The sequence below is a fragment of the Eschrichtius robustus genome, chromosome 12, assembly GCF_028021215.1.
Source record: "Eschrichtius robustus isolate mEscRob2 chromosome 12, mEscRob2.pri, whole genome shotgun sequence".
Classification (NCBI taxonomy): Eukaryota; Metazoa; Chordata; class Mammalia; order Artiodactyla; family Eschrichtiidae; genus Eschrichtius; species Eschrichtius robustus.
Window position 1 is genome coordinate 1,398,533 of NC_090835.1, and position 26,232 is coordinate 1,424,764.

At 53.3% G+C, this 26,232-nt stretch overlaps 1 protein-coding gene across 1 annotated transcript in view; it reads right to left on the reverse strand.

The window, feature by feature from the left end:
• Positions 1-4,426: 4,426 nt before the first annotated feature.
• Positions 4,427-26,232, reverse strand: part of RUVBL1 (RuvB like AAA ATPase 1) — a 36,161-nt gene continuing 14,355 nt past the window's right edge. Inside the window, exons 4-11 of the mRNA XM_068558282.1 lie at positions 21,563-21,714; positions 18,166-18,255; positions 17,247-17,396; positions 15,549-15,612; positions 14,283-14,481; positions 9,422-9,524; positions 5,740-5,831; positions 4,427-4,818 (exon numbers count right to left, since the gene is read on the reverse strand). Of these exons, the coding sequence (XP_068414383.1) occupies positions 4,659-4,818; positions 5,740-5,831; positions 9,422-9,524; positions 14,283-14,481; positions 15,549-15,612; positions 17,247-17,396; positions 18,166-18,255; positions 21,563-21,714 (1,010 nt within the window). The 3' untranslated portion in view covers positions 4,427-4,658. The remainder of the gene's footprint in view (positions 4,819-5,739; positions 5,832-9,421; positions 9,525-14,282; positions 14,482-15,548; positions 15,613-17,246; positions 17,397-18,165; positions 18,256-21,562; positions 21,715-26,232) is intronic.

Here is a 26,232-nt window from a genome sequence, read left to right on the forward strand (position 1 = left end):
TAAATGCTGGGAAGCATAGGGTGGCTGACGGCAGGGGGCGAAGGGGATTGTTCACCTACACCACTATGCACTTTTTACATTTTGATCATTGTTCATATATATATTTTATATATATATATATATTTTTTTTTTTTAAAATTAAAAGCCCAGCTCAGTAAGCTTTCCCTGACTGCTCTTTTCCCACGTGCGCGTTCGGACACACACTCCCTCCCTGCCCGGCCCTGGCCTCAGCCTCCATCGCTGGGCCCCTGGGCTCCAACCTGCCGGCCAGGCTTGCCCACGCCCCCTTAAGGAGGGGCGGGGCGGGCGGCGCTTTGCGCGGGCGCCGCGTGTGGGCGCTGTGGCCTCGCAGTGGCGGGCGGCGGGCGGCGCGCGGCGGGGAGGCTGCGGAGACCCCGGAAAGGGGGAGGAGGGCCTGGCGCGACCCCAGCTGCTGCTCGCCGCCGTCACCTCCTCGGGGAAGCCCTCCAGTTCGCCCCCGAAGCACCGGCTCACACTGCTTCCCTGCGGCCTGCCGGCAGCTGTCCGGAACCTGTACGCCCTCGCGCACGGGGCCGGGGGGGAGCGTGCGGGCGACCGGGCCAGACCCGGGGTTTTCAGAGACGCCGGGCCGTGGGCGAGGCTGGCGGCCCGCGGGCGGAGGTCTCACAGCTGTCCCCCTGCCCAACTCTCGTGCGGGGCCGCGCATGCGTGTCCTGGGACCGGCGGTCCCGCGCGCGCGTGCGCGCGTCCCCCGCACCGCAGCATCCCCATTAATCACTAGGCGACGGCTGTGTCGAGCGGGCAGCCGGCGGGCGCCCATCGGCGCATCTTATCGCGCCGGCCCAGCCGCTGTGCGCGCCGTCCATTGATCGCGCCGGCCGGGCCGGGGTCAGCGCGGGCCGGGAGCCTGACAGCGAATCCATCGCCGCAGACGCGCGCTGACGGCGGCCCGGGCACCGCGGCCCAGCCATTAATCACTGCGCCTGCCGCGAGTGACGGCCAGGGCGACAGGGCCAGCCGGCGACAGCCAGCTCCGCGGCCGCCCACCCCGGGCCCCGGCACCCTGTCCCCGGGGCCTGCTATCCCCAATAAATGGAGGAGGCAAGACGATGACTGGATGGGTGGACCCCGTTCTACCTCTCAGTGGGCCTGTTCCCAGACACCAAAAGGGAGGGCTGAGCTGGGACAACGCGGACAGCCACTCCTCCCCTCTGGTTGCCCAGCCCTGCCTGGGCCTCACTGGGGATGGGGGGCCAGGGGCCCAGGGAGGGCCAGCACATCATTCATGGAAGTGGCGGACACGGAGGCAAAAGCCCACGCGTCTGCCCGTTCTCTCCCCTCTGCTCCAGAGCCTGTGGGCCCTGAGCTGGGGCTTATCCTGCTGGGCCTCACAAAAGCGTCCAGCCACAGGGGACCTCCAGGCCTTTCCAGGGCCTGCTGTCTGGGACCGGGAAGGGCAGAGCCTAACGGCTTCTGGCTCCTGTTGGATAAAGTGTGACCTTCTCTTCTTCCAAGAGAGACAGGGATAGGGAAGTCTTCTCTGAATTATCGTATCTCGAGCGCCTGATGCAGCCACATGTCACCCCACCAAGTCCACACACAGATCTATGCGACACGACTGCCCCCATCTTACAGAGGAGGAAACCAAAGCTCTAGGACCAAAGGGATCAAGGGCCAAACAATCCAAACCGCGCCCCTGCCTGCCATGCCCGCCGGACCCCTTTGCTCCCCTCTCCCACCTGCCGCCTCTGCCTGGAACCCCTCCAGGGCAGGGGCTGCTCAGGCTGGTCCAGATGCTGGGTTGGGTGCCCAGCATCTGCTGATTTCCTGGCAGAGGCCCGCTGGGGTCCGAGACATGGAGGCCAACAGGGAGTGCCCCCCACCACTGTGCGGCTCCATTTTATTAGAAAAATGGTTGAGAAAGGTTTGCCAACCAAGAAGTCACCATCATCTGTTTAATCCTAAAAACCAAAATAGTCTAAGAACCAATCTAGGGGGTGTAACCTAAGAGGTGTAGTGGTGAAAAGACACCCGGGCTGAGAAAATGAAGGAGGGGCCAAGGTGGCTCCCCAGCGAGGGCCAGGGACCCATCTTTCAAGAGCCCCTCCAGCCCGCCCGCATTCCTGGCCATTAGCACAGGAACAGGGAGCTGGGATTCATGCAAACACTCCTCCTCAGCAGCCACCCAATTGGCTTGCTGGGAGGCGCCCAAGAGAGCCTGGGCCCAGAGCTTGGAATAACAGCCACTTCCTGCAACCAGCCCCCCACCCCGCCTCACGTTAATATTACAATTCTTCACGACGGAGCCGAAATAGTGCAAAAAATGGGGCTGCTGTAATTGTTGGTAGCTTGTGTGTCAGCCTGATAAGATATAACAAATATTTTCCTCCCCACCAGGGTCTGTTTCCCCCTTGGTAATGGATGGAGAAACTTCTCATAGTCGGCGAGGGATCGGTCGTAAAAACTTCGCCTGGAAGATTAATGTAATAATCACAGGCTTTGCTGGAAAAAATAGGAGGGATTAAAATAACCCAACCTTCCTACCTGTCCAGAACGATCTCCCTCACTGTGGAGCACAGGCGAACGAGGAGGCCATCTCTCTGGGCACCACCGAGGCCAGGAGACCGGAGGAGCAGGAACAGGGGGCCATGACCACACATGGCCGTCCTCCCCGGGACTGCTCTGGACGGCACGGCCCCTGTGCAGCTGGGAAGATCTCCGCCCAAGCTGGGCTGGAGGAGGAGGTCCAGCCAGGGCAGAGCCTGGTTCTGTCCTCTAGGGTATGACTTTCCTCACACTGGCCCTGCCTGCCTCACCTGCCTGGCACAGAGGTCAGGGCTCGAAGGCCCCTCCAACAACTTGGCACACTGAGGAAGGCAGGTTAGCCACAGGGGTTAGGAGCACAGACTCAAACCGGCTGATTCATCCTCACTAGCTGGGCAAGTGACTTAACCAGTACCAATCCCGTGAGGCTACTGAGAGAATGCGGAAGGAAATGCACAGCATCACACAGGCCCTACCACACAGCGGGCTCTCGCTGCATCTTAGGTATCACTCTTCTTTTGTTCCAATGTGGCTTAAGTTGGGAGACCAGAGACACGGGTGCAGCCTTGGAGGAGATGGGTAGCCAGGTCAGGCCTGAGCGCACAGCCCTGGCCTCAGGAAGCGTCCCACCAGCCCTCCCTGTGCCTGGTTGCCTCACACACACACCCCCAAGACCCCCACGCTGGGATCTCCCTCAGGGGCGGGGCCCACAGAAGATCCATTTTGGCAGCATGAGTTCGCTTGGGGCCTTCTCAGGGCCTGGGGGCCCTCCAAGGGCTGGATGGATCCCCAGGCCTCAGCCCTCCTGCCCGGACTCCTGCACACGCTCAGGTGATTGTCACTACATGGGGAACAGCGGTGCTGGCCGACTTGCATTGAAGTGGTGATTAGATCAAGATGACCATCTCGTTTGGTCCCCTCTCCCACACACAGTAACAGCACGAAGACCCTGCCCGTGTGGCACTGCTGCTGGGCTGAGCCCTGCCTCAAATGAGCAGCGCTGCGCTGAAGACAAGGACCGGGCCTGGCAGACAGCACGCTGTGGCGTCTGCCAGGCGCTCCACCGCCCCTCCCTCCCAGTCCCAGTGATGGGGGCCCGGCAGAGGGACACGGGAGCCAACTGACAGGGGTCTCAACGGTCAACGCTGGAACAACTTGAGCAACGAAAATAAAGTCATATTGGGTTATAACCCAAAGTATATAATAAATATCCGTGAGTCCATCCTGATAGAAACAACTGAATGAAGGAGCAGATGGGGAGAACAGGTGACCTCAGCCCTCCCGGAGGTGAAGCAAGCTCCCCTCCCCTCCGTGAGGGCTGTGCTTAGAGACACCTTCCAAGAAGGACAGTGAGGAAAGGGGGATGGAGAAACCCAACAGCACAACCTCAGCCGGGTGATCAAGGCCAACACAACAGCCGTGAGTCCTACTGGCGGCCGCACCTTTGATCAGACGTGATGGAAATGTCCCTCTACCTGTGCTCTTCCTCCCAGTGACCCTCAATCCCAGTTTAATTATGAGGAAAACATCAATCAAGCCCCACTGAGGGATATCGGACAGAGTACCTGACCAGCACTCCTCAAAACTGTCAAGGTCATCAAAGACAAAGAATGTCTGAGCAACTGTCACAGCCAGGAAACCACAAGAGACATGACGACTGAATGTGACATGGGCCCTGGACGGATCCTGGGACAGAGAGAGGATAGCAGATCACTGAGAAAACATGCACAAAGCACAAGGACGTGTGCTGCGGGCTCATCGCACATGACAAACATGCCACGTGGCTCTAAGATGTTGACAGAGAGGGACCCCTGCACCATCCTCACAGCAATTCTGTACATCTCCAGCTGCTCTAAAACACAAAGTTTACTTTTTAAAAAATTAAAAGAAGAGTCAGATATCATCAAAATAACCTATCAGGGTTTATTAGAAAACACACCAGATAAGGCAGGGTTTCTCCAAAGCAACCACGGGGTGAGTCACAATAACTTAAAAAGAAACTCTTCCACACTAACTGACAGCACTGCCACCCACCGAGTCGGGACAGCCCAACCTGGGGGCAAGCCTCCTACCCGCAGGCCAGACCGGGACCGCGCCTACCCGGAGTCTCCTCGCAGAAGACCTCGGCCGTCTCACTTCATGTACTTGTCCTGCTGGTCAGCCAGGATTTTGGCTGAGGACTTGGCGTCGTAGAAGAGCTCACTGATCTCCTCGACGTGCTCCTTCTCAATGCCGTCCTTCCCGTTGATCTTGGCCAGCAGGTTGGCCGGGGTCAGCAGCTGCACCGCGTACCTAGAGCGGCCGGGGCCAAGGCAGGTGTGAAGCAGGGCCACGGACGGGAGCCCCCTCCCCAAGTCAGCAGGCGCACTGAGGGAGCTGTAGAAGCTTGTGCCAGCTGCTGCAGACACAGCAGACAAAGGGAGAGTTGCCACTTTTCAGAGATCTGGAGTCACAACCCCACCAGAGAGGGGCCAGAAGTCACCGCCCTGACATATAAGCCCTACTCCCCGAATCCGTCACTGCCTAAAGGTCCTCCCATCCAGCAGGACGCCCTCCACTGCTACTGGGAAGGGACCACAAGCTTGGATGTCTACAGCGGCAAGCAGGCAATGCCAGGGTCCAGATCGGGACAGGGAACATGGTGGAGAAATGAACACACAGCCCCATGAAAGCAAAGGCCCCATCCAAAGGCAAAAAGTCCAGGAGTTTCTGAAAGCACCACTCCACCCAAACAAAACAGCCTGCGTTCTGCTGCAACCTTAGGGGCGAGGAACTGACTCAAAGGGAAACAGGGCCAGGCCGAGCCCTGTGAAGTCATGACTCATAAGCAGTCAGGACACTGAGAAGGGTCACGCTCCGCAGCAACTGGCTTCCGGCCGCTGGTGAGCAGTCAGGAGAGCCACCTCTGCCTGTGCGCCTCCCCGCCCAGCAGACGCTGGAGCACAGGGCCGGAGCGGAGGGGCTGCCCGCCCTGCACCCGGTCTCCGGTTCCGTCCACCTCCTCTACGCAGGGGGCCGCCAGGCAGAGCACACTCTCCACCAGCGGGACCGTCTGCTACAGGACGAGGGGACTTAACCTGTCGCTCAGCTTTCTCAACACCACCATCTAGCTGTGCTGCACCTGCCGCAGGATGAGACCCACCACCCGGGAAGAGCAGGCACGGTCCTGCGCCCTGGGAAGGCACTGGCGGGGTCCGGGCATGGCCGGCTCACCTCAGAGTGGTCTTGGTACCGATCTCCCCCAGGTGGTTCAGCGCCTCCTCACTGATGTTGATTCCCTCTGTCTGGGCTCGGATTTTAATGATCTTTTGGAGGAGAAACACTGTGATCAACAGGGACCGACCTCAAGTGTTCTCGTCCCACCTCCTAACAGCACAGACGCCCCAAGCGGGGCCGGTGGGGCAGAGCCGACCCCGCGGGCGCCGCTGTCCTTGCACAAGTCGGGGGCACAGCCCCACGCCGACTGGAAGGCAGCTGGTACCCCGAGGTGTGCACCAGGGCGGCAATGCCCCTGCGCCCACCCTGCCTGCCCCGGCTCCCTCAGTGGCAGCTAACCTCCCTGGCAGGGGCACCGCCACCTCTAAGCACTCAGGCAAGAAGAGACACTTCTTATTTGCTTGACAAATGCAATGGTTAAATAAATTTTAAAAGTTACTTTTAAACATTTACCAGCTCTCATAACATCACCAGGAGATCTCTCATCTGTCAAGAAGAGGCTGACGCTTGTGCAGTTTGAGATCCTGGTAAAGTTGGAGGGGAAACAGGCTGGCGTGGGGACACGGTAACACAAGTGGCACCAGGATCCTGCAGGCGCACCAGCACTGAGTGATAAGGGGCAGCGGGATAATGATGTTGTGTGTTGTGGAGCTGAGATAACTCGAGGACTTCGAGCCTCATATAATACAGGAATTTTTCACTTTGGCAGCTTCGTAAACAAGTTATCAAGAAGCCTCTGTTTAAATTAAAGCCATAAAAACCCACCCGGGATACAGGCGTGGAAGTGGGAAAGACTGAGCCCCCAGCTAAAGCCTCACGAGGGGAGAGGGACCAGAGGTTTGGGAGGTGGACACTTCAAACGGGCGCTCGGCTCTCAGGCAGAGACCCCGAGGGCAGGAGCTGCAGGGGTACAGAGGTTAGCGTCTGGTGACCCTGGTTAAGGGGACCCAGCGTGGCAGCCGCTGTCAGTGGGAAAGGCCCGGCTCGGTAGGAACCAGGTCCCGCAGATGTCAGCAGTGAGCGGACGGGGGGCCGAGGTGGACAGGCCAGCACGTGCCAGGCGAGGCAGCCCCGCTGCTGCAACCAGCGCCGCCAGGGCTGAGGCCCAGGTGCTGGCAGGAAAGGCTTTCATTTTGTCAAGAGAGACTCGGAACTCAGATTTTTGTATGAAATGTCCTGACTGCTGAATGTTGTCAACTTCTTTAAACATTTCACAAACAACTGCACTCACTGGCCACATCTGTTCAGCCAGTGGGCTGCCAGGTGTGACCTCTGTCAAAAGAATCTTAGTCTGTGCGTGAGGGGTCCACTGCCTGGGGTCCAAAGTGAAATGCAGCTGAGCAGAGAAGTTCCTGGACGGGCACAGGGACGGCGGGGAAAGGAGAAAGCAGAAGGCTCCAGCCACGGACTCCCCTCCGGCCACGGCCGTCAGAGCGGGGCAGCTCTGTGCTCCCAAATAGAAAGAGCTTCTCACCGACAGCTGGGATGGCCAAGGAGTCCCCTGGGGGCCTTTGGAAACTCCAGGAAGATGCAAACATTGGGTCCTGGAACCTGGTCTGGGGGAGAGCACCAGCCCGGAGCGTCCGGCCTTCGGCGAGCCACACCGACCCTGGAGGGCTGTCAGGGAGGCTCTGCTCTCATTCTCTCTAGAGCTGGTCAGAGCAATCCCAGGAGCTCCTGTTTCAGACCGCTCGGAAACGGACAGTTCATAAATTAGATCTTTAATCGTTTAATAACCTGCAGGGATAGTTTATGAGGGTGTCGGTGCTGACGGCAGAGTACACAAGTTACATTTACTTTGTTTTTTAAAAAACTCACCACGGGCTCCAGTAAAAATGCTGAGGTTGTCCCCTGAACAGCACGAACAAAGCCGTGCTCGTCTGGCAGCTGGTCTATCCTCCGCTAACCCGAGAGAAAGCCCGAGAAGAGACCCCCCCGGCCGAGCCTCCAGACTCTGGGGCACCGCACACGTGCCAGGCAGCTGGGACAGCGTGCTCCGGGTTTGTGAACAGCAGTCGTGACGGCCGCAAACCCCGAGTTGCCGTCACTGTCTCCCTCGGTCCCCACGACAGCCTTGAGACGAGGGAGCACGTCTCCCAGTGCGCAGAGGCCACGAAGCACCGTGGGGTGCAGGCCGGGCTTGGGTCCCACAGTCAGGGCAGGGAAGGGGGCAGTTTCTCCCCCGCTTTGGCTTCTGCTCCTCATCAGTGAAAGCCTTGGCTTCAACCTAGCATTCATCCAAGAGCAAGAGACCATCATCCGGTGACAAGGCCCCAGCCATGCACGCCATCTCCTAAATAACGCACCCAGCTGCTTCCATGAACTAGAACCGCATGGGTGTCCTGTCTGTGCTGGCTATGCAGGGAGATCCCTGGCTCCACACACCACCAGCACTCCTGGTGCTGGTCAACAAGAAATGCCAGCAAGGCCAGGCCAGACGGGCCGCAGGCAGGCAGGGGAGCTGCTGGCGAGTGTCCAGGAGCGGCCCTCTGAGCTCCAAGGAGAGCCTTGCTGACCAACTACCACAGGGACTCCACTCCCAGGTGAGATATTTCTAGCGGGGAGGAGGCTGGTGGCAAAGCGATCAAAAACACCGGCTTCAGGATCAGACAGCCTGGATTCCAGTTATAAGCCCTGCCACCGCCTAGACACTGACGAGCTACGTGAGCTTGGGCAGGTTAACCAGCCTAAGTCTCAGTGTCCTCCTCTCTAAGAATGCCAATGAAAATAGTTCTCCCTACCTCGAGGTGACGGGGGATCAAATGGCCCAGTACAACATCTAACAAAGACTGCCTGTGCTCTGGCGAGGAGAGGGTCCGGCAGAGCTCACCGAGATGGCAGTGCAGCCCTGGGCCACTCCACGGCCCCAGCTGTGGCCACATGCTGACCCCACAGTGAGAGACCTATGCCTCAGCAAGACCGTCTGGGGCAAGGGTGGGCAGAGCAGATGGCTGGGCTCTGCAGGGCACAGCCTGACTTTGCGTCCTGGACGCGCCACTCAGTGACTCAGGCGTCAAAGGCGGGAAACGACTGCCCGGAAGCACCAGAAAGGGGACTGGGGCTTCCAAGGGTGCCGAGGCACTGTGGGACACACATGGGGTTGACGAGGCCAATCCCATGCATCCCGCCGCCCCCCGCTCCCAAGCCTGAGCCAGATTCAGCTCACGCAGGGCTGAGCACACGCTATGTGGGGCACTGAGCTAAACGCTCCCCTGTGCACCGTCACGCCTCTTCCTGTGAACTTAGGTTCGTGCCCTCCATTCCACACGCCCTCTACACTTGTGATGCTATTTCACTACCATCTCCACGGCCTCGGCAGCAGCCCGGGCAGAGCCTCCGCTGGGACTTGGGTTCTGCGCCTGCCGGAGGTGCCTGTGTGGGTCCTGGTGGGCCAGCGCCTGGGCTGGAGCCTCTCACTACATGATGTTCTGCTGCCTCTTTCCTAGAGCTGGTGGCCTCCCTAATGGCTGTCACCAAGTCGATTTTCTCACTGTCCCTTTCCTAAGTTTACAGGAAGGGATGGAGTAGAAGAGAGAACAGCCAAGACCACAGGCAGCTGAGGTTTTGTGACACTTCAGGCCACGTCCAGTTGGCTCACACACCGTTCAGGTGGGGGGCCTTCTCGCTAGGCATCAGGGACACTGGGAGCGAACGAGGGGAGAAGGGGGGCGGTGCTCACCTGCTTCATCTCCTGCGGGGTGTACAGCATGGTCCGGATGATCATCACTCGGTCCAGAAGGTCGAGAGGGATGCCGTGAGGAGAGGTGATGTCCTCCGTGCCCCTGCAAGGCCCAGAAGTGCCACATCACTCAGGCCTCTCTGAGACCAGAAACTGGACCGTGGAAACATGGCTGAGGCCCTCATGATGACAGGGCAGCTAGTTCTCGTCCTGAGAGTCAGAGGGAGGACCGCAGAGGACACAGACTACTAACTCAGGTGGTGTCAGAAACAACGTCATTATTTTAGCAAATATCAACACCACAGGAAATTTGGGGAGGAGAAAAAAAGCCACCTAAAATCACATTAAAAATATTCATATAGGTATTTGCCAAATTTTCATAAGTTACACTAAGTATGTAGATTTTTTTCTCTTTTGCTTTTGTCCACGTTGCTTCAGTCTTAATAGACCATCAAGTGTTTTACTTAACCCAAACTGTTGGGCATTTAGGTAGTTTCCAGTTGTTGCTATCCTTATTCATGGTGTTTTGATAAATAATTGTATGCATACAGCCATGAACATTTCCTCAGCAACTCTCACAGAACATGGCACAACCGTGAATATCTCCTTAATCAAATGAATGAATGAACGAACAAATATCCTAATTTACGCAGCTACATGAGCGATCTGATCCCATTGCACGGTAGCCAGTACTGAGTATTCTAATTCTTAAATAGTTTGCTGGGACTTCCTGGTGGCGCAGTGGTTAAGAATCTGCCTGCCAATGCAGGGGACACGGGTTCGAGCCCTGGTCCAGGAAGATCCCACATGCCGCGGAGCAACTAAGCCCGTGTGCCACAACTACTGAGCCTGTGCTCTAGAGCCCTCGAGCCACAACTACTGAGCCCGCATGCTGCAACTACTGAAGCCGCACACCTCGAGCCCATGCTCCGCAACAAGAGAAGCCACTGCAATGAGAAGCCTAAGCACCGCAAGGAAGAGCAGCCCCCGCTCACCGCAACTAGAGAAAGCCTGCACGCAGCAACAAAGACCTAACGCAGCAAAAAAAAAAAAAAAAAAGTTTGTGGGCTTCCCTGGTGGCGCAGTGGTTAAGAATCCGCCTGCCAATGCAGGGGACACAGGTTTGAGCCCTGGTCCGGGAAGATCCCACATGCTGCATAGCAACTAAGCCCGTGTGCCACAACTACTGAGCTTGCACTCTAGAGCCTGAGAGCCACAACTACCGAGCCCGCATGCCACAACTACTGAAGCCCGCACACCTAGAGCCCGTGCTCCGCAACAAAGAGAAGCCACCGCCATGAGAAGCCCGCACACTGCAACGAAGAGTAAACCCCGCTCTCCACAACTAGAGAAAAGCCCGCGCGCAGCAACAAAGACCCAACGCAGCCAAAAATAAAAACAAATAAATAAAAAAATTTATTAAAAAAAAAAAGTTTGCTGCTTAAAGGTGTAGAAAAAGGAAGGGTATAACACATCGTCTGAATTTGCATTTCCTTGATTACTAATGAATCATTTGAATGCTTTCCCTGTTACTTCATTTCGTTCTGGGAACTGTCCCGTCACGTCCTTTGCCTGTCATTCTCTTGAATCCTTAGCCAGACCAGAGGAGAGCGGCCCGGGAGAAAAACCCCGCCAACCCACCGGGCCGCAGGGCGGCAGCTCCTGATGCGATGAGGGCCAGGCCAGCCTGGAGGCACGCGGGCCTAGAAGCCCAGTGAGCTAAGCCGGGCCTGCCTCCGCCTTCAGGAGCCCGTCAGCACCGAGGCTGGCCTCCCCAGCGAGACCAGCCTGCAGTCTACGGTCAGAGAACAAGGGCAGGTCATTTGCAGTTAACCTTCAGTAAGTTTCAAAAAGAAGTAAACGTTCTAGAAATATAACTTCAGTAAAAGAAAATCTATCTGTTGAAACTCTATCTGGTCAGTTGAACTGTAAGTGTATATTTATTATTGCAAGAATAAAATGTCCTGACACATGCTACAACAGGATGAACCTTGAAAATGTTACGCTAAGTGAAAGAAGTCAGTCACAGAAAGGCAAACGCTGTATGACTCCACCCATAGGAAATATGCAGAAAAGGCAAATTCGCAGAAGCAGAGTACATCTGAGATTACCAAGGGCTGGGGGAAGGGATATGGAACTTACTGGTTAATGGGGACAGAGTTTCTGTTTGAGGTGATGGAAAAGTTCTGGAGATGGATGGTGGTGATGGCTGTACGACATTGTGAAGGTAATTAGTGCCACTGAACCGTACACATAAAAATAATTAAAATGGCAAACTCTATGTTATATACATTTTACCACAATGAAAAAATTGAAAAAAAAAATAAAATGCTTCATTAATAATTGTTAAATCTAATACTTAAAAATAATTAAGACCTTTCCAAACAAAAAAGGAAAATAGACTAGTAGCAAATATAAAATACTAAGATACCATTAGAGAAAACAAATCTTTTCCATCAACAAATATTTCTAAAACTAATAACGAAGAATTATTACGATGAAATTCTATCATGATTCAAATTTTAGTATATTTGGTATACCTGTAATCTTCATATTAAACAAAATAACCTTTAAAAATTACATTTAATTTTTAGTTATTTACTTCTATTTAAATCATATGTCTCTCCTTGTTTTAGGTCCTATTTAGGAATTCTCTTGGGAAATGTTTTTAAACATTTAAACATGAGGTCTTTTAAGACCTCAACTTACCATCTTAAAATATCCCCAACTCTCTAACACTCATGATAAATTAACTTCAATTCAGACATAATAAATATAAAAAGTCTAAAGAAGAAAAGATTAGAGGAAAAAACACAAAAGAACAGAATTTATAAGAAAATGTTAAAATTTTTTCTTACAGTATTGAGTCCATAAAAGTAAAAATTTAAACAAAAAAACTCTGCTTAAAGACTGCTAAGCATTTTTCAGGAATTAAAGACCACAGACTTTGGAAATTTGTCCAAGCTATGAACCTTAGGTACACAGTTCCTTTCAGACAACATATTAGTGAAGAATGGTTTCTGGAACTCACATCCCTCTGGACGGGGTTGGGGTCAAGTTTCCCAGGCCCCACTGGGCAAGTTGAGATCAAAGCTACCTTTCTATGCACTTTTTTTTTTTTCCCTAGATGGGACGAGACTAAGAGAAGAACTCTGATCCTAAGAGCTCTTGGTCCTGCCCTAAGCTGCCTGGCTCTGCCAGCCTGGATCTGCTGGGCCTGAGAGGGAGGGGCGTCTATCAGCAGAACTCCCTCGGTAGGGGGCGCCATCCGTCCAGGCTGAGCCCTTCCGCCAGCTGTCAGACTGAAGCCAGGCAGGCCTGACCAAAGCAAAGTCCAGAAAACTGACAGGGCCTGTGCGGCAGGGACACCAGGCTCACCAGGCCACGTGTCCAGTTTCCAGATGCTGCCCAGGTAGCCAGGCTCCAGCTGGCTGAACCTGGTACAAGCTGCCTGCCCTTTAAGACTGCAGAAGACACCTGTGATGATGACAGGCGGTGGTCCTGTCAAGACAGCACTACAGGGATTCAAAGAGGGGATGCAAGATGCTGCCACCACAGGCACTTGCATCGTGCACACAAATCCTTTTTTTTTTTTTTAATTTATTTAATTTATTTATTTTTTGGCTGTGTTGGGTCTTCGTTGCTGCGTGCGAGCTTTCTCTAGTTGCAGTGAGCGGGGGCTACTCTTCGTTGCGGTGCGCAGGCTTCTCATTGCGGTGGCTTCTCTTGTTGCAGCGGGCTTCAGTAGTTGTGGCACTCGGGCTCAGTAATGGTGGCTCGCGGGCTCTAGAGCGCAGGCTCAGTAGTTGTGACGCACGGGCTTAGTTGCTCCGCGGCGTGTGGGATCTTCCCGGACCAGGGCTCGAACCCATGTCCCCTGAATTGGCAGGCGGATTCTTATCCACTGCGCCACCAGGGAAGTCCACAAATCCTCTTTCTGAGCGAGAGTGATCACCTGAACACCTGAACTGAGTGATCACCAGCCAGCAGCATGGCTTCTGTATAAGCTCAGCGGAGACAAAGCTCCTCCGAGGCAGGTCTAGGTGAACCAGCAGTCCAGGCTCCCCACTAGCTTTGGTTCCAGCTCTGTGCTGAGACCCTCACGGCCTTGCGGTCTCTTTCCAGATTCCTGCACCCCGCTGCTGCCAGGAGCACGTGGCCTTCGGGGCTCTGCTGCCCTCGCTACTGTGCTGCAGGCTTAAAGAGGGCTCTGTGCCACACCCCCATGCCCTAGCACTGCTGCGACCAGGCCCCAACACTCAAGGGAGTGCAGAAAACCAGTGAGCCAACTACTGGGCACACTGGTGCTTAGGCTCGAGAGCTGAAAAGAGGGTGAGTCCTCTGGGATCCCTTCTTGAAGGTGGGCCTAAGGGGGTTGGGTGGGGGGAGGTGCCAGTGTGGCTCCAAGAATGTCTGGGCCAGAAAGAAACGACTGGTTTCACTGTCAGAGGCCTGGGTTCTCATCCCATCTTTATGACCAGGGGCACACCACGTTGTCATTCTGTTTCCTCGCTGAAAAGTGAAGCCAAGACACACACCTCCTGGAGCTCGGAGGAGGTGGGAAGTTAACACAGGCCATGTTGCCACGGGCTGGCCCATCTGACCTTACCTTTGCCCACTCCAACCGGATGACCAAGACACACCCCAGTGGAACCCCAGTCACCACGAGGAGGCCCTCGTATGCAGAAACAGGGTGGCTGCTGCACTGGTGACCGTGACGGAGTGAAGTCAAGCCACTCTGCTTCCCTCGAAGTGAACACGACCACCCCTCACCCTCATCCTGACTCATGACGCCACGGGATGAAAGTGATCCTGGAGGAACAAATGAGCCCGGGCAGAAGGTGGAAAAGCCTCATGGTACCTGATGACACAGTTGCCTCGGTTGGACGCAAAGATGACGATGGGGGCGATGGAAGACTCCAGCGCCCGGTGCAGGTAGGTGAAGCACTCGATGTCCAGCATGTGGACCTCATCAACGAACAGCACGCCCGGAACCAGCTCCGCCACGCCCTGGTCGATGTACTTGTTCACCACCTTGTTAATCTCCCCTCGGAGTTTATCTAGGAGTCGGCAAGGATGGACAGGCAGGGTCAATGCCAGGTGCGGGAGGCTGTCGCCTTTCTCTTCTCTTCCACCCGCATTCAATCCAAGCCCAGGTTCAGGGCCGGGTTTGACTGCTAGCTGTGTGACCCCACAAGCAGGCTACGGCCCCACTCCAGGCTTCAGTTTCATCTGAAAGTAGGGGTAACTTTACCCAAAAGTCACAAAATTGGCTGCCGCCCCTGAAGTTGTGTTTTGTTAAGTTTGTAAATGGCTTTTCCGACATTCTGCACTTCTGTCACACTCCCCACCAGGCCTTATTACTCACACCCCCAACCCAGGAAGAAGGGAGCGTTCATATGCAAATCTCCCTGTGCTGCACTGGTGAGTGACCCTTTCTCTTGGCCCTGTGTGACAACGCTTCGTTAATTAACTTTCAATCAAGTGCCTGGAGGAAGGAAGAGGGTGCGTGCAGAATCCTCTCCGGAGGGAAACCTGTGAGGAATGACAGGTTCTGAGGAAAGGCACCATCTCAGAGCTCTGAGAGGGACAGAGCCTCTCAAAAGCTGAATAACCGTCCAAGGTCACAGTTCTCATTGTCCAAACCAGCGCCTGTACTATCAGCAGGAGGGAGCAGCCCACAAAGCCAGCACCTTCCACCACAGCCATGAAGCAGGGATGGTCAAAGCTGAGTTAAGATAAGGATGCTGCTCTAGGCGAGTCTAATAGAAAGGGCTCAGATCTTGCCACTGGCTGAAACTCTAAGGAAAACAGAGCTTCAGTGTTTAACATTTTCAGGTGACAAAGCTATAGGTGGTGATTAGAAAAAAGAGGGGCGTACCAGCTAGCAAGGGGGGCAGGTAAACTACAGCCCACGAGGGCGGCCACACTCCCGCCTCGCCTGGGGACTCCACGCGCCGCAGAAGCGACATGGCTCCTGACAGCCTCCGTCTCTGGGATGGGTGCAAGGACCCCGAGGACAGCCACACACCGTCGGGGTGGAGGAGGAGTGCGCCTCCCGACGCGCTCGCCGGCCTGGGGACCGGGTCCCTCAGACCCCAGGCCCCAGCTCTGCTGCTTCTCTCACCTGTGATCTCCGTCTTCTTTGGCTTCATGAGCTGGCCCATCATGGACAGGATGTCTTGTCCCCCCTGCACAGAAGGAGACTCAGGAGTCAGTCCCGCTTCCTCAGGCAGCTGCAAATGCCTCGTCGCCACCCCCCGACCCCAGTGCCCCTCATCAACTGCCCCACGTCAGCTCATCAGCTCGACGGGGCTCCCGAGATGTGGAGACCCTGGGCACCTGCACTGGATGCCTGGGGAGCTTCTCTGCACAGAGGAGTTTTTAAGAGGTTCCCCCGACCTGCCAGAGTCAAACAAAATGCCTTTGTGGGAAGAACAAGCTCTGTGGGGCCTGCCCCCCCTCCCACCCCAGCCGTGCCTCGTCCCAATCCCGAACGCCTTCATCCCACAGGACTGCCGGCCCTTCCCTGGGCATCCAGCTCTTTTGGACTCATTTTGAGCCCACCTGCCAGGAACCACATTCTGTTTCCCAGGAAGCCCCCCTGTGGGGCGTCTGACCCCAACACTGCCCTGCTGCTCCAGCCCCCTGGGGACAGACGCACAGACTCATGTCCCCCGCCTCCTCTCACCAGGCCCGGCTGCCAGACTTGCTCGGAGCCCAGGGCCTGTCCCTGCAGCAGGCCGACCCCTCACAGGCTCCCCAGCTGCCGCACCCACCTGCCAGCCCCTCACAGTGCAGGCAGCAAGCAGTCAACATTCCGTGGTCGCCTGCTGTTTCCAGGCCCTGGGACACAGGCGCTCCCTGAATGTTCGACAGTGAAAGGGAGCTGATGCTTCCCGAATACTTGCCGGGCCAGGTAGGAAGTATCATGCCCTTTTCACGGAGGAGCAAACTCAAAATCAGAGAGCCCTAAATCACAAAAACCTGAAGACCCGAAGCGACTGTCGGCCGAGCCCACAGTGCTGGAGCCACACAATCCCGGACTCCACTTAGGCGAGACTCGTCAGGCGAGCGGCTCCCAGCAGGCTGGTCTGGGGACCGCCGTGCCACAAAATGGGGGGACACTCTTCAGCAGTCTCTCGGCCAAGGCTCCAAGGGACAACACCCATGGATCAAATTTCAGGTTAGAAAGCCTATTCCCTTGTTAGTGAAGAGGTGGCCTCTTTTAAGGACGAAGAGGAAACCAAACCCAAAGACCACCAGCAGGGAAGAGTCGGGTTCTCTGAACTGCACATTCCCCAGAGATGGCATAAAATCATCCTGTGCTTTCCCCGCATTTTATTAGTCAGGACACAGGCATCCGTCTTCTACTCGCATGAGGAGCAGGGACGGTTCCAGCTCAAAGCTACAAAACTGGGGATTCTGCTAAGCCAGGGGGAAGACACAGCTCTGTCAGGCTCCCTAAAATCCTGCAAAGGGCTCAAAGAACACTCCTGCCCTCTGCCATTCACACCCAGAGCAGCCCAGGCCCGAGCCCCGTGCTGGAGAGAAGCCAGGGAGAAGCTGGCCAGCTCGGGGGCCGGAGGCTGGGCTGGGAGAAGGAACAATGCGCAGGAAACCATCTGTGACGAGAGCGTTTGAACTGCAACAAAGGAGCCCCTCGCAGCTCTTGTCCACGTTAATTGCTGAACATTACAGACAGAAAAGGGCTGCCCGCCCTCAGCAGCGGCAGCAAGACCGGCAGTTCATCCCGGAGCCTGCAGCACACAAAAGGCTCCCGCGCCAGCAGGGCCGGCTTCCCGGCGGTAGCTGCGGGCGGTACCTGGGGCCGTGCGTTGGCCACGTCCAAGTCATGCAAGGTCACGTCCTGGATGATTTCCTTCTTCTTGTGCACGTCCCCCTTGGGCAAGGGGACGTACTCTTCAGCTTCAAGGTCGAACTCGGTGGCGTAGGTATCACACCTGCCCTGCCTCTGCAGAGAGAGCGAAGCCTGAGTGCCTGGCGAGCTCCACTGCCAAGTCCCCAAGCAGCCCAGGGTGAGATAAAAGTCTCAGGTCCCACTGCGGCCTGACAGCCCCCTTGACAAACTGCAAACATGGCCTCTGCTTCCCTGCTGCCAAGAGAAGGAGCTATCTGCCCATCGCTGGGTTCCAAAACCCGGCTGAAAACACCCGATACTCTCTCCCAGAATCTTCCCCCTCTTTCTCTTAACTGTATGCAATTCCCGATAAAGGGCAAATCCAGTAGATTAACTGGAGACGGAGGGGCTGTTCAGACTCTTTTGTAGGTGGGTGATTTATTGTATGATATGAAGTATTATGCTCATCCATTCAACAGTGAGGAACTCTGTACAGGACACTGGAAATCAGATATAAAAAGAATGCCAACTAATGCAGCATTCCTTTCCACATGCATATATCTTGGGAAGAAAATACCAAAGAGATAAAAGGAAGATTAAATACCCTGCACATTTCAATTTGAAAATGACTACAGTTATTTCGCTTCCTCACCATTCTCCCCCTCTAAGCAGGTTTTAGTATTTTTCTAACAGACTGTCTGTTTTAATCATGAGAAGGTTAAAGAATGCAGATAAAGGGAAAGCAAACTTGACTAAACATAAAGGGGCAACTGCTGACCTTCCATCAGCATTGCAGCAGACACAGTGCCCCTTCCCGCACACCCCAGACCCCCTGAAGAAAGAAAGCCACTTCCCGGCCACCTGGGTCTCCTCGTGGCATTACCTTCACGGCCCCACTGTTGGCTTCGATGTAAATCACATCTCCAGCTTCTACTCGCTCTTTCTGCAAACTTTCAAAAATGCTGGGGTCCAGCTTAAAAAAAAAAAAAAAAAAAAGTGAATCAGAGAACTATAATCCACATTGTATTTATTTCTGATATACTGTAAGGTAGTTTCCTCTATGAGAGCTGAGGTAGCTAATGACCGTATGGAGGGAGAGAGAAAGGGTTGGGGGGGGGAGGGAGAGAGGGAGAGAGAGAGAGAGAGAGAGAGAGAGAGAGAGAGAGAGTGTGCGTGTGTATGTGTGAGACAGGCTTTGGGGTTTGAGTGTCCCAAAGAGAAGGCAGGAAGGAGAGGGGCACAAAGGGAGACCTAAGCTCCTCCTTCCTTTTACTCCAGAGGCTGCAAACTGGCAAATATGGCTCTGACCGCTTCCAGGTAGGGCCCATACTGTCCACAGGACCAGGGACCCTAACACCCCCTTTTGAGATTGCTTTCCCTGCTTCAATCCTTTGCCCTCCTCACGTCGGGCAGGGGTGGAGGTTTCTGCACCGGAAGCTCTGACAGAACCTGCTTACTCTCCATGGCTGCCCTTCTGCGGGCCTATGGTTTTAGACAAGGCTCTCTGAGCTTCAGTTTCCTCATCTATATAAGAGCACCCAGCCGTGATCACATCATATATGTGTAAAATTCAAAGAAAACATAAAAGCAGGATCTTTCCCAAGCCAGTCGATTCAAATTCCAGTGTTTGCTCCCTTGGGCCCACCTGTTTACAACTCCAGAAAAGGAAAGTAGCACATTTTGGGAACTGTTGCCTTCCTCCAGATCATCCAGATTCAGGCCCCCCTAGGTGATCAATATTCTGGGACAGCATGTTTTGTACAGAGGCAGTATTTAGAAATGTTTCTCTCAGTTAAATTTCAAGGGGAGCTATTACTCTCAACTCTCAAACAAAATTAAAGAGTAAAAACTTACCAGGACTCAGTAGAAAGAGCAAGACATAAAAGAACACACACTGTATGATTCTATTTATATGAAATGTTCAGAAAAGGCAAATATATAGACAGAAAGTAGATTAGTAGTTGCCAGGGCTTGGGGGTGGGAATGGGGAGTTATTGCAAATAGGCATGAGGTTTCTTTTTGTGGTAATGAAAATGTTCTAAAATTGGATTGTGATGATAGCTGTACAACTCTGTAAACCGATTAAAATTCCTTGAGCTGTACACTGAAAATGGGTGAATTTTACTAAAAATGAGACCTCAATGAAGTTGTTACAAAGAGTAACCACAGAGGGAACCCAGGGCTCTACCTCCCCGGTGGGATGGGCCCGACGGCTCCTGGACCACTGCCATGAGCGTGAGGACGGGGGTGGCAGGCCCCTACCGCAGGGCTGGGATGAGGGAGGCTCTCCATAAAGATGGCGGTACCTCCGCCTTCACACTTAAATATTCACCGAGTATTTGAACTCCATCTATCCAAACAGCTTGTACATATGCTCAAAGAGGCTGGAACTACTCATTTTGGAAGCAAAACATTAACCCTTTTGTTATTTTCTTCAAGAAACTGTGCAAAACAGCTTTATGGGTAGCTAAAATTTAAGCTGCATATCTTATTTTATATATCCTATATTGGATAGTACACCTTTTTTTTTTTTTTTTTTGCCTCCAGCATTTTTATATCGGTTAATTTCCCAAATGAAGTGACTGAAGATGTAATTACTGGAAAGGTGGTAGACCCTACTAAGAAATCTAATTACTACAGAATGGGAGTGATGAAGGCGGAGGGGTTTAAGAGAGATATTTGCAGAGGCAACCTCCTGAGATGGAAATGCTGTTAGGATAAAGAAAAATGGCCCTTTGAAGAAGTGACATTTTTATGATCTCCATAAAGCAGTGACCAAGAAACTACCTTACAGAATCAAAGAACAATAAAATCGCAGAGGAGAGCAAAGATGGGGAAATTATATGGTCAATCTACCGCAGTTTACAGACAGGGAGGCCCAGAGAGCTCAGCTGACTTCTAAAGGTCACACAGCAAGTTGGAGGGCAGATAGCATAGTGGTTAGGACTCAGAGAGTCCGCCCTGCCACTAACTAGCTGTGCGATCCTAGGATGACTGCTTAACCTCCTCATGAGCCTCGGTTCTTTTATCTGTAAAATGAGGGAAATTACACACACACACACACACACACACACACAGATTTGTTGATGCACTTGGCCCAGGGCCTGGCACATACAATAAGTGAGAGCTGTGAAGAAAAGGTTATTCATTGTTATTAATAAGGCAAAGCCACAATCAGGCTGCCCATCTCACAACAACAGCAACAGCTACCACTTCTTAGGTAACTGGGTGCCACACCCAAAGCTACAACTTTTATCCTCACAGTAACTCTGTGAGATAGGCAATTATTATTCCCATGTAACAGATAAAGAAACTATCGCTCAGAGATGAAGTCACTGCAGAAGGCCACACTGCAGTGAGCGCAGAGACTCCAAACCCATGCTCCCCGCCAGGTGTCCCTGCTGTCGCCTCCTCAAGGCTTACAGGAGTGGGAGGACCACCCAGGGCCTTCCCCACTGCCACCACCACACTCTCTCCGGGACCCTGGCCTGAGCAGAACCGACCGCTGAAGCCACCATGGGCTAATAGGGCCCGACACACAGAAGGGACTGCAGCCAGGACTCTGTGCTGGGCCCCAGGGGAGTCCGCTGTCAGCACTCTTCAACTCCCACCAGATCCCTCAGCGCTGCTTCTCCTGCGAGCACGCGCACTGGAACTGAACAGCCGATGCCCAGGCCTGCGACACACGGCCACTGCGTGGGACACAGAACGGCGCCACACGGCTCAGGCCCTGACATACACAACGCCCTCGGCATCAAGGAGAAAAGAAGAGGGCTGCCCTGGTGGCACAGTGGTTAAGAATCCGGCTGCCAATGCAGGGGACACGGGTTCGAGCCCTGGTCCGGGAAGATCCCACAGGCCGTGGAGCAACTGAGCCCGTGCGCCACAACTACTGAGCCTGCGCCCTAGAGCCCGTGCGCCACAACTACTGAGTCTGCGCTCCTAGAGCCCGCGAGCCACAACTACTAAGCCTGCGCACCTAGGCCCGTGCTCCACAACAAGAGAAGCCACCACAATGAGAAGCCCGCGCACCGCAACGAAGAGTAGCCCCTGCTCGCCGCAACTAGAGAAAACCCGTGCGCAGCAACAAAGACCCAACGGAACCAAAAATAAATAAATGAATAAATAAATAAAAAGAAGAGAAGAAGAGCCACTTCTTTGCTGAGTCCTCCGTGTGCCAGCCCTGCCCCACACGTGACTCCGTCGGCCCTGCGCACAGACAAGTCACGCCACGCCGGGCGACCCTGGGGCAGAGCGACAGCCCACGAGCAGGCACTCACTTTCAGCTGCTTGGTCCCCTTGGCTGTCTTGAGCCCTATGATCACGTGGCTGATGGTCTTGCCGTAGCCCCCCATGGGGTTCTCCGTCTCACACGGGGTGAGCTCCGTGACCTCGCCTTCGTATACCTCCTTGGTCTCCTTTATCCGCAGCCCTGGAAGAGACAGACAGCAGATGAACGAGCCCTGGTGAGAAGCGCGACTCCCTCTCATTCTTTTACCAGGCTTTTTAGCCATAAAACCTCCACGTTATAAGAACCAACAAGTCAGCCTCACCGTACGTAACCCTGGGTGGGGAAGCACTGCCCACACACATGCAGTGGAGGAGCTGCTCGGGACGCAGAGAACTGTTCTAGTTCACCCTCTCAAAGGGACCGTCTAGGTTCAGATCTAGAAGTAGGCACCCAGGCCACCCAGGCTTTCGTTCCTCAAAGCTGTTTCAGACATCCGCTACCCCGCCACGGGGCTGAAATTTAGCTTAAGCCTCTAATCCTGTCTCTGAACCCAAACCATCCTACTCCGCTAGAGCAGCAACCACATGAAGGAAATTGAAGGAAATTTTTAAAACCAGTAGAGTAACGCACCACACCCCTTCTGGCACCATCACGCCTGAGCAAGGTATAGGATAAGAATGAGAGGTCCGTGCTGAGAGCAAGGGACAGCCACCCCGCCAGGCATCTGGGCCTCTGGCTGCTCCTCACTGCACACCCCAAGAAGAAACACCCAGCTGTCATTCACGATGTGTAGTGGGTTGTTCTACAACTCTTCGCAATTCATCTCCAAAGCAGACCGCCCCCAATAATAAAGCATTTACAGTTCTTAGATTAGAATACTGTAAATGAAGGCAAACTTGTCTCTCCTTATTCTGAACATCACCCACATTAGTTGTTCAATAAACGTTTGTTGTCAAATTAACTTTTAGAAGATAGCCTCAGTGCCCTCAAGTACAATGTTTTTGCTGCCGGAAGCATCCTTCCCTCCCTTTGGCCTCACAGACTTCCGGGTAGAGACTCGCCGGCTCTACAAAGCTGCCCTGACACAATCCTTCCTTCTTCCTCACCCTACAGTCACCACCTGGCACCCTGCGTCTCCCCCTGCCGGGACCTGCAGCGCCGAGCGGCCCCCCCGAGACTGTCAACACCTGGGCTGAAGGCTCAGCCCCACAGGCACACGTGAATGGACGGGCCAAGGAAGTCACTTAGGGGTGAGGGGGTGTCATCAGGCAGACCATCCAACACCCAAGAAATCTGCCTGTGGGGCTTCCCTGGTGGCGCAGTGGTTGAGAATCTGCCCGCCAATGCAGGGGACGTGGGTTCGAGCCCTGGTCTGGGAAGATCCCACATGCCGCGGAGCAAATGGGCCCGTGAGCCACGACTACTGAGCCTGCGCGTCTGGAGCCTGTGCTCCGCAACAAGAGAGGCCACGATAGTGAGAGGCCCGCGCACCGCGATGAAGAGTGGCCCCCGCTTGCCGCAACTAGAGAAAGCCCTCGCTCAGAAACGAAGACCCAACACAGCCAAAAATAAATAAATTAATCAATTAAAATTAAAAAAAAAAAGAAATCTGCCTGCGGATGTGCCTGCAATTCCGCATAAGGCCTGCGATCGCTTAGGAGGGCGCCACGGGATGCTCCAGCCCCTGCACCGCGCACCCCCGAACTCAGCACGAAAACCCAGGCCTCGTCTGGATCAGACGTTTTCTCCCCTCAGAGTTGATACAGGCGTGTCTCTGCCTGCTGGCCCGGGGGACAAGAAGAGTAGCTAGAGGGGGCATAAGGAGCTTCTGGAGTCCTAGCAAGGTCTGTTTCTTGATCCGGGTCCTGGTTACATGAGTGTATTGACTTTATGAAAACTCATCGAGCTACACAGTTACGATTTATGCTCCTTTCTGTATGCATGCACGTTATGCTTCAATAACATTTACAGTAACTTGAGAAAAAAAGGAAACTGGGTTTTTCTAACAAAGCAATGATAATCATTAGTAACTGAAGTTTTTCTTAAAATAGGAAGACAAATGCACATCACCACCCCAGCTTCTCTGAAAACACATGTAACACATACCCACTCCTGCACAGACTCTAATTCCCAAAGTCCAGGTCAAGAGACACAAATGGCTTCCTCCGAAACCATAGCCATGCCACAGGTAAGTTAACAGCTATTAAATCTATTTTCAGAGGATTCTAAAAACTTCAACAAGAAAGCCATTCTAAGTCACTGTGCCTGCCATCAGTTCAAAGGTGAGGAGGGAAGCATCCTTGGGTCAGATCAGGTGAAGATGGGTACAGAAGGCGCCCCTGAACTTAGGGGAAAGCTGGCAGACCACACCAACAACAATAAACTAGGAATCAAGGCTGCAGCAGCTCTTCGCCCGTAGAAGCAGCCCCCCACCCGGCCCAGAGGGTTGGGGCCGGGAGACAGCAGGAGGGCCGTCAGCCCCGAAGCAGCCGTGGAAGGACTCTGTCTCCGCTTCGCAGATGCGAGCGTCAGCGCCAGCGGTGAGGCGGACAGTCTGTCCCTCTTCAGGGTGGACCCAGGACTGGGGTCCGAGTCTCCAGGACCCGTTTCCTCCGACCCCACCGCAGGGCCTTTCTCATGAAACTTGCCCTGTCCTTCCCCTTCCAGTTAGCGCGTGCCCACAGCCCTCATCACCCCCTTTCTGCCAGCCCTTGAGTACAACCCCAGTCCCTATCTAGTTTGTATTTTGCCCAAAGGTAAAAATAGAAACATAAGGGAACACAGATTTAAAAGATAGAAGACACTTCCCAACCAATCTATTATGTAGACCTTTATTTGTATCCTGATTTGCATAATAATACTATAAAAGAAATATATTATGACACTTACGGGACAACCTGAAATGTGAACATTAACTAGATATGTGATGATATTAAAGAATTTACTGTTAATTTTTTCTAGGTATGAAAATGGTATTTTTTTAAGTCCTTCTTTTTCAGAGATACATACTGAAATATTTATAGATATGAAAGCAGCTGTGCAATCAGATGGGACCATGGGGGAGGTCATCGTACCACTTTACTACTTCTTGGGTACTTGATATTTTCCAAAATAAAAATTTTAACAATGGAAAAAGAAAAAACAATGAAATACTACTCTACAACCTCCAGAATCACTAAAACTAAAAAGACTGACGATATCAAGAGTTGGTAAGGATGCAGAACAAAAGGAAAGCTTACACTGCTGGTGGGAGTATAAGTTGGTTTAGAAACAACATGGTATTTATTACCTCCTAAAGTTGAATACACGAATACCTGTGACCCTGCAGTTCAACTCCGAGGTATATACCCAAGAGGCCTGAGTGCACATGTGCACCAAGGGACACAGCCAGCAACAGTCACGCGGCATCATTCTTAGTTGCCAAACACTGGGAAAACTCCCATGTCTACCTGCAGTGGGAGAGGTAACTGCACTGTGGTGTATTCACACAATAGAATATCATGGAGCAATGAGAAACGATTATGGCTACCCGCGGCCATAGGGCTGAATCTCAAAAACGGAAGGATAGATGGAACCATACAGATGCTCTGGGGTATTGGCAATAATCTCTTTCTTGATTGGGTGCTGGTTTCATGGGTTTTCAATTTATAATAATCCACCGAGGTATACATTAATGTTCCGTGCACTCTTCTGTATTTATGCGCCAAACTACCAAGTCACTTTAAAAAGAAATACCTAAGTAAATAATACCAGTGGGCCCGGGCAAAAGAGGAACACTGCTGGCTTAAGTTGAGGGAGCGCTGCTCCAAACCTCTACTGGACCCAGTCACAGGTCTCACCCTGCAGACTCACCTGACAGCGCCTACAATTCCTCCCTCCTCGACTGCACTCAGACCATTTGCCTCCGAATCTCAAGGGCTGGGACCCTGTCAGCTTTAGGAGTTTAAAGCTCCCCAGATGATTCCAATGTACAGCCCCAGCTGAGAGACACTCATCTGAAGAATGAGTGAAGAACTCTGTCCTGCTCATGACGTGGAGCCGTACACTACTCTGAGGGTGGGAAGCCCCGTAATGGTTTGGGTGTCCTCACCACCAAGCCGCCTCGGTCCTAATAGGGAAATATCCCAGCGGCACAGGGAAACACTGCCCATGGTTCAGACACTCTCAGTCCCTTCCCACCTTCAAACCTGGTCATTATCTTATCACTGGGTTGTTTGCCTTCTTTCCCCAGAAACCCAATCAGGACAAAGACTCTCAGACATTAAAGTTAAGGAAAAGTTTGACTCTACCTTCCTTTAATCTGATCAGCTACAAATGGAAGTCTTGGAATAGTCCCAAAAGAGAGGCTGCATTTCATTTCTACCATACCTAATGCTTAGTTCCTGAATATCAAGACAAAAATTTTCCAAACAACATGAATTGTGACAACAGAAGATTGTGACAAAATTGGAAATTTCTGTACTTTTAAAATTAACTTTGATTTTTTTTTTAAATCAAAACTTTTATATCCCACATAGATAAGTTCCTTCAAATGGAATGCTTCCCTCTATTTACTGGTAGATGACTGTAACATGAAATTCCTTGAGTAGGGGAAGAAAGGCATTCCCGTCTCTCACTAGCCCCCATATTTGTTTAGAAGTTGCTCTGTGCTGACAAGCAGGCAGGGGATGTGGGTGACGGACAATGAAACCGGCTGTTAGCCAGGAAAAGGGTCAGGCT